This window comes from Strix uralensis, chromosome 10 (genome assembly GCF_047716275.1).
Source record: "Strix uralensis isolate ZFMK-TIS-50842 chromosome 10, bStrUra1, whole genome shotgun sequence".
Lineage (NCBI taxonomy): Eukaryota > Metazoa > Chordata > Aves > Strigiformes > Strigidae > Strix > Strix uralensis.
Genome location: NC_133981.1, coordinates 14,381,889 through 14,401,478, shown reverse-complemented (window position 1 = coordinate 14,401,478; position 19,590 = coordinate 14,381,889). Strand labels below are relative to the sequence as shown.

The window sequence follows — 19,590 nt, the reverse complement described above, 5'->3', positions numbered from 1 at the left end:
AGACACAGTAAGCCTGTGAACACATACTGTATGCTTCAGCAAAGAATTTCCCTAGCTTGCTCAGCTCCATCTCATCTGCATACTTCTGTTTGGCATGCATGCAGTGCAGAGAAGGGCTTTGGAAGAGCTCGGTTCAATGTGGAGTTTTCACTGTTGCAGAAGATCAAGCCCTAATGAATGCTTAATTTTGCTGTTCCCCAATTTCTGTAACTGTTTAACAATAGGTGAGAATAATTAGAGGTGGGAAGGTACTCAGACTTCAAGATCTAAAATTCCTACAGTCTCTACATAAATGATCCATAACTGAGATGAACTTTGTGTGTTATGCAAAGTTTCTTCTGTGTCTGGAAATAGGGAGTAAGGGCTGTTGAGACAGCTCCTTTGTTTTGTATTAAGGACCATGCCTTTTGGGTTCTTCCTCCATACAATGCATAAAACAAAATTGTAAATGGGGAAGATGTCAGGATTGGACAGGGTGACCACTTTTTAGAGAAGCTGGATGCAGAAATCAGTGCTGGTTGTGGCAGAACTTCCACATGTGAAAATCAAAATTTCTGAGATGACTTTGTTCAGAGCATGAACAAGCCGTGTTGACTGTAGCCTCAGCCAAGAAACTGTTTTTTAAAAAATAAATTCACGACTCAAAAGCTGATTTTTTTTTTTCAGTCCTTCATTCGTTTCACAAGACTGCACAGTCTGTATTGCTAGCTCAATTTAGTAAGGAAGCTGTCTGCTGTTGTAGCTTATCTTGTTTCCACTAATTGTCCAACAGAAAATGACTTGCAGCTCTGCTGTAGGGCAGAGTTCAGAGAGCATTGCCACAGTTTGGGTAATACTTGTGCTTAGTCTGAATGCAAAGCAGGCTTGCACATAAGCAAAAGATACCAGTCCTGAAGATGTTTGTAACAGTGCATTTTTTTAAATTGTAGAATAATTTAGTTTTGCAGAGACCTAATGAAGGTCATGTAGTTGAATCCATGTACTCAGAGCAGACCCAACTTGATCAGGTTACTCAAGGGTGTGTCCAGTTAAATTTGAGTATCTCGGAGGATGGAGACCTTATGGGCTTTCTGGGCTTCTGTTCCTGTATGTGACAGCCCTCATGGAGAAGACCTTTTCCCTTTTTCCCAAAAATCTGCTTGGAATCTTCCATGTTGCAACTTGGAAACCCTTTTGAGCAGACGAGTGACAGGACTCCCAACTCCCAGTCTGCAAAATCTTATTTTGATTTTTTTTTTTCCCTTTGGAAACAGTGCTTTTTCCAGTATAGAGCTGACTGAAATAAAGGGTGTACACTGGGCTGGGAAGAAGCCCAAGAAGGACAAGTGAAGCAGTTTTGAAAGATGCATGAGGTCACAGGGATTTCTTTTGCAGTGCCAGCTCTTGAAATCAAGTGATGATGGATTGTAAGTCTAATAAATATTCTTACAGCTCTGAAGATGCCTCAAACTAAATTGTAACGTGCCCTAGGTGCTAGATTAAAGGCAAAAGATGCTGAATTTACTTAGTCATAGACACTAAGACAGCTCTATTTAAAGAGCCAACGTCAAGCGAGATCTTACCATGCTGCTGGCTATGGCACAACACTCCAAGTAGAGTTTAGGGATCTCTTCTGGAGTAGATGAATTGGCAAGCTTCAAATCAATGCCAGGTTTCAGTTCTGGCACTTGCCCCTGGGGCAGCTGCAAGCACAAATACAGAAGACCAAGCTCTGCAGCATTGGCAGTTTTCCACTCAGTAGGTTGGGTTGGGAAGTTTTTTGTGGCTCAAGCTGTAAAAATGACACGTTTGTCTCGAGATGGTCGCATTGCTGGCTCAGGCTAGTCACACTCCAGCCTAAAGGCTAGGCACTGTAATGTCTGTCTTTGTGCTTTGAGTGTGATATTAACAGTCCAAGTGTAACATATCATATTAATATTTAGTATAGAGCAACAAGTATAAATCAGCTTGAGCAGTTAAAACTTGGTTCCTTTTCAAGCCTGAGACTGGTGGTGTGTACTGCCGGGCTATGGAATTGCCATAATCCATTTTTTGGGCTGGTTGCCACTTAGTTAATAGGATAATAAAAGGGTAAGAATTATAATCTAGACTCAGAGGTGTGATGGGGGAAGCAAATGAGCTCTGGTTCAGTCTGTTTTCCTCTTCACCCTACCAAGCAGCCACTTAAATCCTAATAACTGACTAAGAAGCAGGATACTCCTACATAAAACTTAATGTTGTAGGCTATATATAGGCACTTTTTATTTTACAGAAGAGGGAGTGCTCGCTTGTTCAATGCTGGTGTTGATTCTGCAGAACAGCTTAAGTCTCGTTGGCAGGTTTTCCCCAGCAGTCAGCGTGCGGGTCCTGTCGAGCTGCATCCTGACGCCAGGACCTCTCGGCGGCAGGCTGCCTGCAGTGCAGCTGAACGAGGGCTGCATCTTGCTTCACAGCCATTGCTACTTTGTCGACATTGAATTGCCTTTTAGAGGAGGAAAGCAAGTTAGAGTGGAGTAACTGAAGTTAAAATACACATTGAGCAGTGTAGGTGGGAATGAAGGTTACTGTTAAAGCCAAACTTAAGTGTTTCTGCTTCTTGCTGGTTCTGGACCATTTGTCTAGCCATGATAACTTGCAGACTGTCTAAAAGTGGTAATCTAACAGCATTCACAAATTTGGAGTCTGCAGCTGAGTATCAGTAAGACTTGCATTTAACAGCCAACAACCTCTGAGTTCTAATGAGGGGGGGAAAAAAACCCAAACCCTTCACCCTTTGGCTGTTCTAGGTGGTGCTTCTGAAGTTGGTTGCCTGTGTTTCCAGCTGAGCTGAAGTCCTCCTAAGTACTGGTGTGTGGCAGGCAAGAGATCCTGTGGCACTCCAGCCATGGATTCCTGCTTCACGCCTGGGCTCCCCATAAAAATGTGTCCTTTGAAAGTACAAGTCAAATGGCTGTCAGAAGGTATCCTGCTCTGCTGTTGGTGTGGTGGCATGACTCAGCTGTGCAGGAACTTTGATCTTCAAAGCACACATCTACCAGGTACAACGAAACAGTGAGCAAGTGTGCTGTGGCATATGTGTAAGCACATCTGCAGGTGTTAACACAAGCATTGTACATGAATAAAGCAAATTATGCAGATGACCACGCTTTCTCCAAATAAAGGTTACATTAAAGCTGTCTACAATGGTGCTGTAAAGAATTTGTTTCAGCCCTGCTAACTTATCTTGGTGGATGAGATGCCACAGCTAGCTTCCTCCAAGCTGCGGGAAGGTGGGGACTGGCGACTGTCGCCTGTGTGGAGAGGGCTCCTTTAATCTGCGGAAACTCACCTAGTGCCATGGAGTAAACACACACTCTTTGTTTCAGCTGAAAGCAGACAATTTGTTCCCATCTACCTAATTCATCAAAGCTGAAAGCCAAATGCTGCTGCTCACACTGCTGTCGGTGGAGGTGCATCCTTGAGGGGCCAGACCTTTGCACTGTGGTTCTGAAGCCCTGACCACAAGTGTGCATCTCCATGGTGTACATTTACTATAAGCTCCAGAGGAGTAATTGAAACATGTAGCTTGAAAGGCTCTGTAAAGCTTCAGAGCATAGATTGTGTGAGTAATAACTATGTCTACAAGTAATCTTCATAGTAAGAAGGCAATGTTGCAAGATCTGCTGTTCATATAAGCTGTTTCCCAGCCTGGGGTGGCCAGAAAATGTGTCTTGAAGCAGACCAGGGAAAGGGAGGAATCCAGTGGAAAGCTATCTGAGCTGGGGTACATGACAGTGCCTGCAGTAAGGATTGTCGGTGCTTAAATGTCGTTGGAAACACATCTTTCTTCACTGTTCCTAAACCTTGTCAGTATTACGTTGGCAGTGTGCACTTGGAGCTGGGGGGATGCCTGTGCATTTGGTTGTACTAAGAGGGTTTCAGGGTTCTCTGGGCCAGCTCTGTGCTCCTTGTGCAGGACCTGTTAATGGATGCTGGTCTTGCTGCTTGCATCTCAGTGCCTGAGAGACCTCAAGGAGAACACACTGAGTGTCTTTATGCGGTTAATTAAAAAGGCAGCACTAAAGCAGAGGCTTTTCTGGAGAGTCTGGATGCTCACGTGGAGCTGAGTCTTACACCGGCACTTGGAAACTGAGCCTGCTTTGGCCTGGACTCTGGTTTCTTCTTGAATGTGAAGGGTTCTTTTATATTGTGATAGAGATTGTGAGCCAGGGCTGAGCTGCTGGTGGGATTCCTGTAGCTGGGAGCGGGGTGCCTGTGGGAAGGGCATGTGGGTGGCTCTGCTGGGTGCTGATAAGGTCTCCTGTCCTGCCCAGGAGTTCTACCTCCCTCTTCCCCACCCCAAATGAAAGCAGACAAACCCTCCTACAAGCAGGCTTGGAAGAAATTGCGTCATGAGATCCCTATGCCTGTCAGGAAGCCGTGAGGCTGTAAGAGCTTGCTGACTTCGCTAACGAAGTGCAGTCGTGGGGATGGCACCAGCCCTGGGGAGGAAGAGCCATCCTGTTCCTGTGGTGACCTTTTCCTGTCACTGGGGCAGCAGCCCCATGCCTGGCCTCTCTGGATGAGGCTCATGAGACAGGATATTCTTGCCTTTGAGGTGAAGCTGTCTTTTTCCCCAGGTCAAGGACCACTGCAGCCATGCCCCAGGGATGGCGATGGGGTGCTGGAGGAAGCTCTGAGCACATGGCCAGTTGCTGCAGTAACTGCAGCACATCTACATACAGACATTATTTATCTACTGTAAATATGAAATGGGCTATTCTTTATCTTGAGTAACGTGTGTGGAGCAGTGTGCTCGAGGTGATGCTGTCCCACTGGCTTTCCTCCCTGGGAATACTGGATGACTTTCTAAAGTGAGTTTACTTGTAGCATACTAAATCATCACTGTGTCCACTCTAGTAAAAATGTCGATGTCAGTATAATCTGAAACTGAAGCTCGGAGGCGTTTCTGGCACAGGGACACGATGGCCAGCAATATGCTCCAGCGCTGCGGTGTGATCGGGTGGTCCTGCTATGGGGCACAGGATGGAGGTGCTGCAGGCAGTGGGGGCTTGCACCGATGGTCTGGGTTTTGCACGCTGCAGACCTTAATTCCAGTTTGTGGAGCTCAGGCACTGTGATGAGCCTGCCAGCAGGGCTTTGGGTCTCTTGTGTAAAATCCATCTCTTCCTTGTGCTCCGATATGATTTCTTTCAAGAAAACTTCCTCTAATAGGTTTTAAGGGAGCATCTTCCCTCCACTGACCAGTTTGCAGCAAAACTGGAAAGAGGGGGGAAATGAGTAACAGCCGGGACTGTTTATTTGTCGCTAGGAGACACACTGCTTATGTGATGCAGACTTTTACCTTGGAACCTGTAATTAAAACCCAGTGGGGCTTAATCACCTCATAGCTATTTATTGTATATCTCAGACTGGAGGTGACATCAGCAGTGAGCAGTCAAGTGGCAGACATTTATCATAATCCTGTAAGATTAGTCAAAACTGATATTAAAATAATCCAATACAAATAAAATCTGAGTAGAAACTAGACATTAACTATCCGGAAAGTCCAACACCACTCAAGATCTGAAGTTACAGTGTTATCTGTTCAGGACATACCGCCCTATTGTGAAACCATGTAAATATTAACCACTTTGCCTGAGCATTGGGTTAAAGGGAACACCCTGGTGCTTACTTTTCTTGGTTGCTATTTTGTATAATCACTTGTTTTGAAAGTCAGGAGGTCTTTTTGTATTGGTAAGGTGGTATTGGGTTGCTGCTGCAGTCTCTGTAGCTGAAGAGGAGCAAGGAAGGCATGCCCAGTGAATGTTGGACATGGCTTGGAGGACTCTACATGTTAACACTCTGAATTTGAACTGGAGAAGGCAATTGAAGTACTGAACGCTTTCCCTTTGCTAGGTAGGACTCAGTGAGATCCCTGTACAATTATTCTGGGACTGTGAAAGTGAGTTTATACTGCTCTAGTTGTCTTTACTCCACCATCTGCTCTGGGAGCTAGAGAGGAGACACAAGCTGCCAGGTCATTTGTAACTTCTGTTGACTAAAAAGGAATTTGTGTAACAGTTTTCACTGAAATGGAGGAAAGAACAGAAAAATGCTCTGCTGTAACATGCTGCTGTGAATGAAAGGATCAGTCAGGCTGAGGGCATCCTGCAGCATTGCTGGTTTGGGTGAGCTTGGACAAGCTGGAGCTGTTACAAGTGTAATACAACCTGAGTAGCAGCTACAAGCTTAGAGGGAGTGCATCCAACCTGTGACTCACTAAAATCAAAGTAAATTGTGAGAGTATTCGCAAAACTGTAGAGGTCTCTTCATAAGGCCAAACTGATACCCAGCAGCCTTAAACTTAGCTGCATGGTGTGTCTTAAAGTAGAGCTGCAGCATGGCCACTGTGATAAACGTTCACTAGGCTAGAGCGTGACATGGAAAAGCCAGAGCCGGCTTTTCCTTTTCTTTTAAGTCTGAATTTGTAGTGTGAAGGGATTTGTGCAGGCAGGAGTGTGTTGGTGCCAAAGATGCCCAATGGACTTCCACTCCCCGCTTTGCCATTTGTACCCAGGTTGTGATATATCTGGATGTTGTTCTAATTTCAAACTCTGGCTTTGCTGGACTTCATCATATAGCACTTTTTTTTTGCTGCCATTTTTAATGCAAATTATTGCTGTGTGTGGAGGCATGTTTCTGTATATAAATGCAGTTTTCTAAATGGTGCGTTTAGGTATGCCCTAGGGTATTTGACCCCTGTTGGGATGCTGTTCTTGTGAACGCCATCAGATGCTGTTTGGCCTCTTCCATAAGATACAAATGCCATTAAAAATCCCAGGTGGCCCTTATCATCCAAATGCAAAATAGCAGAGATCTTAAGCTGCCAGTTCTCCTAAGCTTAACACTGTAAAGCTTCAAGGGCAAGTCACAGCACCCTTGGAGAGCACGGAGCTCTCAAGGCAGCTGGCAAGCACTGAGTCCTTGGACTCTTCTTTCCTCCCATCTAATGCCAGGCATGAAGAATGGTGTCTCTGCCTGAGAACTGCCTGCAGTGACCTGGGTTGCTTCTCTTGTCCTTGGTTACCTGGGCATGAGGGCAGGCACAGTATTTTAAAAACATGCCTCTTTCCTTTAGGGTGGAAAATAATCAGTTGTATGTCTTTTGTCTTCCAGATAGTAAAGCCATAGTTGATGGAAACTTGAAGTTGATCCTTGGTCTGATATGGACCCTTATCCTCCACTACTCCATTTCCATGCCAGTGTGGGAGGATGAAGGTGATGATGATGCAAAGAAGCAGACCCCTAAGCAGAGGCTGCTGGGCTGGATCCAGAACAAAATTCCTTACTTGCCGATCACGAACTTCAATCAAAACTGGCAGGATGGCAAAGCGCTGGGGGCTCTTGTTGACAGCTGTGCTCCAGGTTAGTCCTTTGCTCTGATGGTCAGTGTTTTCCTTACTTGCTGTCCTCGTGGCTGCTCTGCTGTTCCTATGGGAGCAGGTTTTCACTGCTGAGCTGGAGATGGGAATGAGGCTTTCAAGAAAAGCTGAGTCCAAAGAGGCCAGCTGTGGGAAACAGCAAGTTGTAAACGACTTGGCCAAGAGAAATACTGGCCTAAAGCAGAATTTGTGATTGCATTATTGGAGGCGCCACGTCTAAGCTTTGTATGGGATGCAAGGGACAAAGGCGCAAATGCTGGCTCCTAAATGCAAGAAAGACTTGTTCCCACAGCAAGTGCCAACAACCTTTCAACTTCAGGGCGCAGCAGGAGGCTTCATGTGTTCTCCTGAAATAGGACTAGGGAGAGAGCACAGAGCAGCCAGAAGCTGCACTTCACCTGAAACTTCAGCGTTTAGCAAGCTGAGGCTGTGCTACTTAAAGCAAGTAATGTGATGAAGTGTGAAAAAGGCACAGTTTCCTCACAGTCTTGTAAAATAGCCTTGCTAGTGCGATTGCTGGTGTTCATCTAATGGAGTCTGGGATGCTGTGGCAAGCAGTTGAAATTTTCTTTTCCAAATTTGCTGCAGGAGAGCCAGTGAAACATAAAGGATGGCTAGATGGATTCATGCTGAATTTGGAGGGTGTCTTGCCCAGCTTAAATTTAAAGCAGTGCAGTTGCATGGCTGACTGAAAAGCTATACATCTTTTTTGTTGACAGGCAAGGTGGGTGGGGAGTCTCTCTGAAATGGCTGTTAGGGCCATAAAGGCCCATGGAGGTGCTGGTGGTTGTCTCAGAAGCCTTTCAGTGAGCAGCACATGCTCATCTTGTTTTGGTTACTTCTGCAAAGCTCTGAATGTCTTTCTGTATAGAAGCATAAAACAAGTGGCTGTGGAGTTTTTACTTGGTTTCTTTGGCTGGGGAAGCTCCTTTGCAGATAACACCTAACAACTGAAACGTACTTGCAGGCCTGTGCCCTGACTGGGAGACCTGGGACCCGAAGAAACCGGTTGACAACGCTCGGGAAGCCATGCAGCAGGCGGACGACTGGCTGGGTGTGCCGCAGGTGAGGCTGTGCAGGCTGTCTGCGGGAAGCACAGCGGTTAGCTTTGTACTTGCAACCAGCGTGAATTTAGATCGAGGAAAGCAGATGAGGTTGCTTGGACACTTCAGAAGTTACAGGTTACTCATGAAATTGCCTGAGAAAAGGCAAATTGTAGTGAAATGCACTATTACATATCAGAACTTTGGTTGTAAGATTTTTTGTAGGTGTCTCTGCTGAAGACAGCTGGTGTTACAGCGTGTAGGTGGGGTAGGGGAAAAAGTACTCATGTAATGGTGCCTGCTTTGTTAGGCCATGGAGTGAGCTTGTTTTACTGCATTGAATTCCACAGAAGAAAAACTCACTGGCTTAGGAAATCACCTGCAAAGATGACTTTCAAATAGAGAAGAATGTATTTGCAAACCAGATTGTCTTCATGCTGATAAAGCTGGACAGAATTACTGAAGTCTCCAAAGCTGGTTGGAGCAGCTCGTATTGTGGGAGCAGGAGAAGAGACTGGTCACAAGTTTCACTTTGCAAGTGCTGCAGTTCAGAGCTGTAGCACACAGGATTATGAATTACTAATTCTTTCAGTTATCCCCACATTGCCTTTCAAGGGGAACATAGCTACCGTTGTGCCTTCCTACCGTTTAATTTGTCACAGTCTCCTGAGAACCCTTAATAATCAAATCACAAAAAACCCGCAAACCACACTGGGACCACAATGAGCTTCTTGATTTTTTTGCCATGAGATAACAAATGATGTTGTGTGTATCAAAGGGAAAATAAATGTAAGAAATCACATTAGCATGCGGGAGTTTTGAAATGTAAGACTCTGTGTCATAGCTCTGTTTCTGTGTTGACATGTAGTAACCAAGCACTGGTACAATATACTTAATTGTGCTGTCTTTCAGGTTATTACCCCTGAAGAAATTATCCACCCTGATGTGGATGAGCACTCTGTAATGACTTACCTGTCCCAGTTCCCCAAAGCCAAGCTGAAACCAGGAGCTCCTTTAAAACCCAAACTGAATCCAAAGAAAGCAAGAGCTTATGGCAGAGGTAAGGACTCGGTGAGCTTAAGCTGCACAGAGCATTTAACTCTTGAGAAAGCTGGGTGGGGTTTTTCGCTTATGTTGAACTCCAGACCTACTGTAACTGACTTCAAAGTTTCACTTGTGTACTCTTGGTGTGGTGCCTAGTTTCAGAAATACATGGATATAGTCCAGAAGACACTCCTAGTTCTAACATGTAAATTCCCCAAAGTCTCTGAACCTGTTCTGCAAGCTGCCAGCCTTGCAGTCCACAACTGGAAGAAGTAGCATGATATGGGGCTCAAACAACCTTGGTGTGAAAAAACTAGCAGTATTGCTGCTGATGGTCGTTGATCTAGCAGTGAATGCTTCTCATGATAAAGCCCTTCTTTAAAGAGGAAAAACCTCTTTACATCTGTTGTGTCTCTCTGAGCAGGCTCTCTGTAGAGGCAGAGTCTCCAGTTTCCCAGACTTGATGGCATATGTGTATTAGGGTAGGTTAATTCTAAATAAATTATTTGAATTGATCAGTAGGTGTGAATACTTTGTTTGCACATGCACAAAGGTGGGTTGGTAACCCTTCAAACACTAAATAGTGCCAAGCCTTTGTTGTAAAGGCTGTATCTGATAATTGGAAAGACTTGTCCATAGATGTTTATGCAACTGTAGATCTACATAGGCATTCTTATTTTTAACTTACCTTTTAAATGGATAATTTCCTGTAACTTCTGATGTGGTTCTACTCTAGATTGGAATAGTCATAACTAAATGAATAACAGTTTTTTATTTTTAATATGCTTGGGATGTAGGAAGACATCACTTAAGCATTACACTTTGTTCTCTGTTCCTTTTTTTTTTTTTGTAGATCTGGGGGCTGCTGTTGGTCCTTCAAGATTTTTAGAATCAGTGGGTGTACAAGAGTGATATGGAAAGAAACAAAACTTTCCTTATTTTTTTCTGGTTTTCTTGTGCTTTTTTTTTTCCTTAACTTGATTTTCCAGTGAAACTTAAATAGTGGAATGAATGAACATGGACACTATCTGAAGAGCAGTCACTATAGTCAGAAGTGGGTTTAGCACTTACCCTACTTGGGGTTTATGTCCTGTGTTGGTGCCTTCCACAGCAAACCACGATACATAGACACATTTCTCAGACCCCAAATGTATAGACTGTACTCCACTTACTGTCTAAATGACTGATCAACCTGCCTCAATCTGTCAAGTCTGGCTTTAGTCATGTACTTATTCTTTCAAAAACTGGAATTATTTTATTGTCTGCTTTCATGCGTACAGTGCTCTGGAGCCATTGTAATGGAAATTATAAAGGGTGAGCAGCTCTTCTTGAAAGATTGATGTTTTCCTGAAGTTAATTGCCAAAACAGAGTCACTAAATATAATTGACAATTCTGACTGCTGATGTATGTCAGAACTGAAAGGTGACTCCAGCAGCAAGGGCCTCACTACCAACTGGGCAGGTCTTTTAGACAAATGAGTAACAGGTCTTCATGCTTCCAAAAAAAAAAAGGCAACTGTGAAGTGGGTCAGTCTGAGCTTTTTTTTTAATTATTGTTTTTCCATGTAAGTTGCTCATGACCTCACAATGTGAGTCTTAGTTGTAGTACACCACCGTGGACACTGTGGGTTTTGCTCCGAGGGCAGCTGTGTGTAGACCTGGTGTGAAATGAGTCTGCAGAGGTGCTGTACAGAATCGTGCAGATCATGGGTGATATACTATGAGATCTTGTTTAACCAGCCAAAGCAGATCCCTGATAAGAGAGTAAAATCTAGAAGATGAAATGTGAGAAAGTGCTGTGACTAATGCTGTCCTGGCTGAAGCTGTCTTCTGAAGATAAGCAGTCCTTCTCGTTGTGCTTGCAGGAGGGAATCTTAACTCAAATACCAAATCCTAATGCTTGTGTGGTGGACTGAAGATCCGTGGAACACATGTATAGCTGTTTAAACTACAGAGGATAATCTGAGGTTTAGTTGAAAGAATGAATATGTCAATTGTTAACACCTTATCAGAATGCTCAGATTTCCTAGTAAAAACATGATCTTCCTTACATTGCTCTCAAGTTATTGTTTTCTGAAGATAAACAAGTTCAGGAATTCTGTTGTTCACAACCACTTCCTTTATAATCTGTCAGACGTTGCACTTTCCACTAATTGTGCTATGGAGCAGTAGTGCCCACGGTTTTATGAATAAGCCGAGGAGTAATTCCTTTGGACGGAAGGGTATATATGTTTGGGCTAGTCTGGAACCAGCAACTTTGGGAAGTTCTTCCACCCACTCAGTCTGACACCACCATGACAGGTGTCATGACCTGGAGCTATGTGTAGGGAGATGATGAAACCCTGCTGGTAAATACGTGCTGTAGCAGGCCCTGTGCTGAGGAATAAGGAAACTGATTAAAAGTTAAATGGAAGTGGCACTGAATTGTAGGATTTGCATGGTTTAAAGAGGTTCCTGCATGCCATTTGTACAATGTTCACTCTGGCAAAGCAGTTTGAGCAACTTTCAAAGAATAATAAATCTGAGCAGTGTCTGTCCAGATGAGTTCTGAAAATGGAGTAAAATGGAACAGTTTAGGTAAGAACTGTGTTGCTTAAATAAGTCTTTGACCCTTGGCTCTAGGGTAGTGCCTTTACCAAAAGGCTTCCCCAGGATTTCTCTCCTGCCTCCCTGGTTGCCCTTCCTGCATGACTGCAGCATTTAGCTGTGTGAAGCAGAGCAGCTCCTAAAGAGCAACTAATGCACGTACCCCGCTCACTGCCAGCATCAGCTGGGCACTCGCCGGCTGTGGGGGTGACCCTCAGTACACTGCGCAGGCAAACACTGTAACTTGCTTTCACCTTAAACCAGATGCCAGCTGGATTCCTGACTCAGCCAGAGATCCTGAGATGAGTTGAGTGCCAATTTTTAAAAATGGTTGTATTGTAAGAGTAGGGGTTATTGTGAGCATGGTGCTCTGGGCAGCTGGTGAAGAGGTGTCATGCAGTGGCCTGGAGAAGCTGGTGCTGGGGGCCTGTGTGGGAGAACGGCTTGGATAGCTTGTGGGTAGCTCCAGACTACCTTTTGGGGTTTGTAGCAACAGCTAATGTGCTGCTCTGCCTCACAGGGATTGAGCCTCATGGGAACATGGTGAAGCAGCCTGCCATCTTCACAGTAGACACCATCAGTGCTGGACAGGGAGACCTCATGGTCTTCATAGAGGATCCAGAAGGAAACAGAGAGGAGGTATGTCTGTCAAATATATTGTGTGGAAAAGTAAAGCTGATCTGAAAACTGAAGTTTTTGCAGTAACCCTCATCTTTCACAAGTGAGGTCTTAACAGATAAATAATCTAAAAAGAAGTTGCAAAATACCATCTGTCAGAAGTGCAAGCCTCAAGCTTTTCCTCATAGTTGCCTTACTGGATGAACTTGAAAAAAATGTCACTATCTGCAACTAAGCAACACGGTTCCAATGTCCAGTAGTTACAGTGCTTTAGCTTGACTGGCCAAGTACATTCTGACACGCTTTTAGATAACACACATCACTAAATCACTGTCTGCCCTTACTCATTCTGCAAGAATGGCTAAAGCAGCTATTTAGATGCCATGAATCATTTTGAGTTAAAATGCTGGTTTTAATGTTTATAGAAACTTCTCATCCAAGTGCTCCACTTGATCATGTTACAACATTCCAGAAAAATACAGCTGTACGTTGGACTTAATGTCTCCTCAGTTTTGGCCTGGCTTAGTAGAGCAATTAACAACAAGGGAAAGGGCTTGGGTGGGGAGAAGGTAGCTTGCTTCGTCTCGTGTAAAGACAAAACCAATGGGGCTTTTTCCATACGAGAAGAGGAGGTAGCAAGGACCCCTGCTCCCACAGCAACATGTCTCTGGCATTGCTGATTCTGGAAATAGCTCGCAGTATCAAGCGCTACCCAGAAAAGTCTTAGGCAGCCGTGCGTAGGCACAGCTCAACGTTGGATGTGTTTTCTCTCCCAGGCAAAGGTAACGCCATCCAGTGACAAAAACAAGACCTATTCAGTTCAGTATATGCCAAGGGTTACTGGACCTCACAAGGTATGTTTTGTGTCAATAGCCAGTATTCTCTTGCTAAATGCACTGCTCTGCTGGTTGTTAAGTTGAGCCCCTGAGGGCTGCCTGTTTACAGACCATGTAATAGCCACTCTGGGCATCCTGAAGGACAGGCAACCTGATCTGGCCTTAATTCTCCATCTGGGGTATTTATTGGGCTGCTCCCTTCTCAAGGGGCAAGGGGGTGTGTGTTGGGAGAAAGTGTGTGGGTGTTTGGGTATCAAGTGCTAACAGCTGGCTCTCCTCTCACGTGGGGCCACTTCTTATAGCTCATGAAGCCAGTTTTGTGGGTTGTCACAGGGACACAGAGGAAAGTACCAGGTTGTTTCTGTAAGGCGTTTCTTTGCTGATATGGTACACAGTAGGGTTTTTGCAGAGAATGTTCTCCACCCAGCCCTGTCCCCAGACACCTGCAGAAGCAGGTTTATGTTGGGTGATCCCATTGCTTGGCACTTGCCTGAGTTGCTGGTCCCCACAGCCAGCCTGAAAAGATAAAGACAACTTCTGTGGCCGCTTTGTTGCTGGATGGTGATCTGCTTCATATTGGCGCATCCAGATTCAAGCATCCCCACTGGTGTGGCTGACCCCGTGATAAGTAGCACTTTAAGGAGGTGGCCAGAAGTTACGCTGCATGGACAAGATGAACGTTGTGGGATGGATGGCCTCTCTCATCTCTGAGACGTAGGCTCTCTGTGCTAGGAATGCAGGCGCCTACCCCATGCTTGGCTACGTGGTGGTGACGCTGAGCTCTGCCTCTGCCCGGTGGGTTGGAGCTGACACTGTCTGTCTCTAGGTTTCAGTGCTGTTTGCCGGGCAGCACATCTCAAAGAGCCCATTTGAAGTGAACGTTGACAAAGCCCAGGGAGATGCGAGCAAAGTAACAGCAAAGGGACCGGGACTGGAGGCGACAGGCAACATTGCCAATAAGCCTACTTACTTTGACCTCTACACAGCAGGTAAGTGGGATGAATGAGTGTTGAAATCCTGTAGCTTCCCCAAGTGTGAGGAGAACCTAAGCCTTGGAGGAACAAGCAAACTGAAAAATGAATGAGGATTTGCAGCCCCATCAACTTCAGAGGTGAAATAATAGCCAGGGTGCTCTGGAGGCTTCAGCTATGTGTGAAACATTTGAAGCATGAAGCTGAGCTGGGGAAGGAAGGTATTAAGCATTACCCAGAAATTTGCCATGAACTTGCTGAACGGCAGCAGGCAAGTTCCTGGCTGGTTTCTTTTCCCAGCTCATTTTAAAAAGGAATGTGAAATGCCCACCTCTGAAGGATGAACTGTGAGTAAACTGTAAATGCTTAATGTGTTCTGTATTTAGCTTTACAGAAAGAGTTTGTTGCAGTGCTACTTTGGTTCATACTTCAATGATGAACTGGTTTCAACCTCTATTGTAATTATTAGAGGGCTACTATCTTCATTAGGGCATCTCCATCACGTGACTTGTTGCCTATTAGGCCAATGCTGTAGCCTAGAGGAATGAGTCAATAAGATGCTACAAATGCTAATTCATTTAGAACAATGCGAAACTACTTAGGGCAGTTACTTGAAGTATTTAAACACCAAAATATGCTGAGTAGCATATATTAAATTGCCTTCTGCCTGAGGGCGCTTAGAAATAAAATTAAATGTGGTTATAGTGAGGGGAAGTGTTACGTTCAGCCTCTAATTGGGAGAGGGAGTAGTCTGAATCATGTAAAGACATGTCTGGCCCCTGAAAGTGTCTGGAAAACTGTTTTTGTTGCATGATGAGTTGAATAAAATGTGAGAAGAGCAGGTGTCTGAACAAAAGTGAATACGTGTAGTCCGGCAGAGAAGGATCCCTGTCCAGACCGGCATGCACATTGACCAAGCTTTTAATCTAAACCTCTTCAAAGCTTGAGAGATTGAACGGACTGATAAAGTTGTGGGCTAGTCTGTGATAGAGGTGCTGCAGAGTGGTAGCAGTAGGGTAACCAGGCTGTATGTGTGTTCAATACTGTAATACCCTGTGGCTGGAGCAGCAGAGCCCTGTCAGTTTGATGGCTTCATGGAGTCGCCACCATCCTGTCTTGCCCTTTCCCCCCTTGAATGTCTGGTTGCTGTCAGCAGAAGCTGAACATTTAGGCTGTGCCTAGAAATGGTAGCAGAGGACGTCTGGCTGAGATCCAAAATGTAGTGCACGTTGCTGTGGGGAAGCCAAGGTTTAGCTGGGCTTGTTTCCTTTGCAGGTGCCGGTGTGGGTGACGTGAATGTGGAAGTGGAGGATCCTCAGGGGAGAATCCTTGCTGAAGTTGCAGTAGAAGACAAAGGCAACCAAGTCTACCGTTGCACCTACAAACCTGTTCAAGCTGGTCCTCACATTGTCAAAGTGACTTTTGCTGGGGAGACAATTCCCAAAACTCCTTGCACTGTTCTTGTCGGAGAGGGTATGCTTTTTAAAAATGCACCTAAATGTAGATAGCCACTTTTCTCCTTGATATGATCACAGAATATGCTTGGATCTTGCCTTGGGCATTCTCTGTACCTTTCAACATCTTGGACCTGATTCAGTGGGTCACTTGGGTATTCACAGGGTAAACCAGTGCTCTCTAACAGTAATATGGCTTTTGTTGCTAGAGTTTCCTTTCTGCCTAGACCTCTGAATGTTAAGCTTCCCTTTGTATTTTTTTGAAGTGTTTTATGCAGCTATGCAGTGTCTTGCAGTTTTCCACCTTTGTTCCTCAAATGACTATATTTACTGTTTTCCTCCTTAACTGACACCTAACTTGCTTTCTGTTCCATCCTTACGTGCTCCTATGCTTTTAGATCTCTGCTCATCTCTCCTGAGCTACCCTCCATTTGTGGAATTTTGGACTTCACTGCTAATGGCTTCATAGTTGGTAAGAGGTGTGCAGGATGCTCCGTCATGTTTGCTTTTCGTAAGCTTCTAGCCTGCAGCTTGTCCCGGCCGAAAGGGTTTTTGGTTTTGTTGGGGTTGGGGAAGAAAGTTGCAAGCAAACTGAAGCGGTGTCTGACCCAGTCAGTGAAACTGGCTTAACCACAAGCTGCCTGACTCAGTTGTGTAAGGGCTCTGCGAGCCATTCCCACCCCATGTTGGGCACGCTCCTGTACGCTGCCACCGAGTTTTCGGAGCTAGCAGATGGCACGCAATCTTTGCTTACACCCTGCGGTGTAGGATGCGGAGCAATGCTGGCTGCTGCAGGGGTGAGGGTAAAACTTTTAAGCTATTGAAATGAGTTAAAACCTAATGAGCTGCTTGGCAGACTTGTGCTCCTGCTGTCAGCACAGCGTGTTTTGGGGAAATGCATGTTGGGTTTACGCTGCCGGGAAGCTGTGATTATTTGTAAGTCTCTTCAAACCCTTCAGGTCTCTGGAGTTGAAGACCACGTGATCACTGGGATTGTGTAACGAAAACTGTTCATAAGTGCACGTTACTTATGTATGTAGCCACTCTGCAGGCCTGGAGAAGCACTTTGAGTAAAAGGGTCATATGTAACCTACTGCCCCTACCCGTGGCTGCTTTGGTCTGCAGAGGAGTTGATGGCTTTGCTTCTGAAAATGTGAACTGTGACAAGCAGGGGGGTTTTGATGTGACATCTCTTAGCAAAGCACGTGCGGAACTCTGCTTTGCTAATATCGTTATTCCAGTCATGTGCTTCTGAAAGAACAGCTAAATAATACCGTTCACTGGGGCTTATGTGCAAAGGGAAACTTCACCCCATGCTGCAGTGTGCCTTTCAATGTGAAGATTGTGCCCAGTACGGTGAATATTTGTACATGATAGCCGTGTAGAAGTTTTCTGTTGATAACTGGCATCAATTGGAAAGCAACAGGTCTTCAGCATTTGCTTTAATTCTAAAAGATGGCCCTTGTAGGGGGTCAGCATTGCCAGGCTGCACCAAACACTACTGCCCAAAAGCCATGGGACATAGACAACAGCTGGGCAGACGCCTGTCTGTCTGCCTTAACGCTATAACATTAAACTTGTGCTGAAAGCTAAGCTGTGGTCGCCCTGAGTCAACATTAAACTAAAGGTTGTTCCAGGCTGGCTAGGCTATGTGTATGTTGAGAATCAAAGACGGTATTGATGTCTGAAATTCCCTTGCAGCCTGCAATCCGAATGCGTGTCGTGCCACTGGAAGAGGTCTGCAGCCCAAGGGCGTCCGCATGAGGGAAACGGCTGACTTCAAGGTTGATACGAGAGCAGCAGGGAGTGGAGATCTTGGAGTGACTATAAAGGGACCAAGTAAGTGTTTGGGTGAATTTGTGCTGTGGATGTATTTTGGAGAAGAGAGAGAAGTGAAGACTGTGAAAAAGAAGACTGGTAAGGAGATGGTGGCCTGATGGAACTGCTGGGATTTGTATCACCATAAAAAGCCAAATTTCAGAAGGATTTTCTAATACTTTGTATCTAGTGAGAAGGTTTCAATCTGCAGGGTGGAGTAAGATTACACCTGGTTTTAGGTCTCTCCATTTTAATGCATATCGGTTAGCAAACCAGAAAATCTGTCTGCCTGCCATGGCCTCCAAGCTTTATGGGTTTGCACTGCATCTTCATCTGATCTGTGGCAGCAAGTCACGCTCCAGTCTCTGGCAGGGTGGAAATCCTGTTCTTGTAAAGCTAGAAATGGCTCAGTGCAGCCCTCCTGGCGGTACTAGATGCTTGGGCACATGAGCAGGGGAGAAGACGATTGAGGGGACCTGTAGGCTGACATGGAGACCTTCTGCCAGGAGCTGTCCCCAGGTCCTTTGCTGTGTCCTGAGCCCTGGATGTGGCCCCTGGTCTGGACCATGGCAGGCTGGGGTGATGGGAGGGCCGGCAGCCGCTGGCCCTTGTGGCAGGCTCCTGAGGCTGCCAGCAGCAGTGGCTGGGCTGCTGCTCTCGGGGAGCTGCTGTGCTGGTGTTGTACTTGTGATCCAGTCACCTCCCCCCCCCCGGCTGGGACGGTATTAAAAGGTGCATTGTATTGCCTTCACCTCCTCCACACACACAGTGCTCTGACTGTGTGGCTTAATGCAGTTAGGGGGGGAAAAAAAGCAACAGACGTATCGATGTAAATTTTAGCGTATTAAGCTTTTCTCCCTAAATTCTTCATCTTGAGGAAAATGAAAAGTAGGCATTCCCTGCATACTTGTGGTTGCAAAGTCTGACAAATGTTAAGCTTTTTTGTTTTAACATATGACATGCATCATAGTGCAGACTAAGAAAATAAAACACAAGGGAACCTATTAAGTCTGGTAACTTAAAATACTTTCTGCTGTATTTCTTCTGGAAGTGTTTGCTGTCTTTGTCCTAGAGGGCAACTAGAACTAACTTCCCTTATAATGTGACCTTTTTTTTTTTTCCTGGTGGAAGAAATTTATTCTTGCAAGCTAAAATAAATACTAGAAAACATGAACTTGTCTTGAGTAATTGACGGCAGGATGGAAGCTGTTAAGTTTAATGCTGAACTGATCTTTCAACAGAGGGCTTGGAGGAGCTGGTGAAACAAAAAGGCTTTATGGATGGTGTATATGCATTTGAATATTATCCAGCTACCCCAGGGAAGTATGTTGTCACGATTACATGGGGTGGGCACAACATCCCAAAAAGGTGAGTTAGAAGTAGCTTTTTTGGAGTTTTTATGCCCTTCAGTGGGTTGTGTAGCTGGTGGACTTTTAAAGCAATGCTGACCTTTGAAGAAACTCTGCGGGGGACAAAGTTAGTGGCAAGCAGTTGCTGTGACAGTTTATCTACAGCCTGGTTTAGGGCTGCAGTGGCTTATATTGAGAAAGCTTTGAAGGGTGATTTGCATCACTCTTGCTAAACCTGAAATGATGAGTACAAAACCCAATAAAACTTGGTGGATCATGCAGCCTAGCCTCTGTGAGTTTTTGAAGGGATCTGTTATTTTAGTGTCCAGGGCTACAGCAAGCAGCGCAGGCCAAGTATTTGACACTGGGGATTTGTGGTGCAAGATGTAAGCACGTGATGGGTTGGATGACCTCTCTGCTAGAAAGACAGGCTGCTGGGCACTGTGCCACCACATGATAGCATCTATT

At 45.2% G+C, this 19,590-nt stretch overlaps 1 protein-coding gene across 7 annotated transcripts in view; it reads left to right on the top strand.

Annotated features, from left to right (window-relative positions):
* The window catches only part of FLNB (filamin B), a 73,297-nt gene that overhangs the window by 17,302 nt on the left and 36,405 nt on the right, over window positions 1-19,590 (top strand). For all 7 annotated transcript variants that reach the window (XM_074879275.1, XM_074879273.1, XM_074879271.1 and 4 more), the window contains exons 2-10: window positions 7,138-7,386; window positions 8,371-8,468; window positions 9,359-9,506; window positions 12,597-12,715; window positions 13,471-13,548; window positions 14,357-14,519; window positions 15,777-15,974; window positions 17,657-17,794; window positions 19,015-19,141. In XM_074879275.1, the coding sequence (XP_074735376.1) occupies window positions 7,138-7,386; window positions 8,371-8,468; window positions 9,359-9,506; window positions 12,597-12,715; window positions 13,471-13,548; window positions 14,357-14,519; window positions 15,777-15,974; window positions 17,657-17,794; window positions 19,015-19,141 (1,318 nt within the window). The remainder of the gene's footprint in view (window positions 1-7,137; window positions 7,387-8,370; window positions 8,469-9,358; window positions 9,507-12,596; window positions 12,716-13,470; window positions 13,549-14,356; window positions 14,520-15,776; window positions 15,975-17,656; window positions 17,795-19,014; window positions 19,142-19,590) is intronic.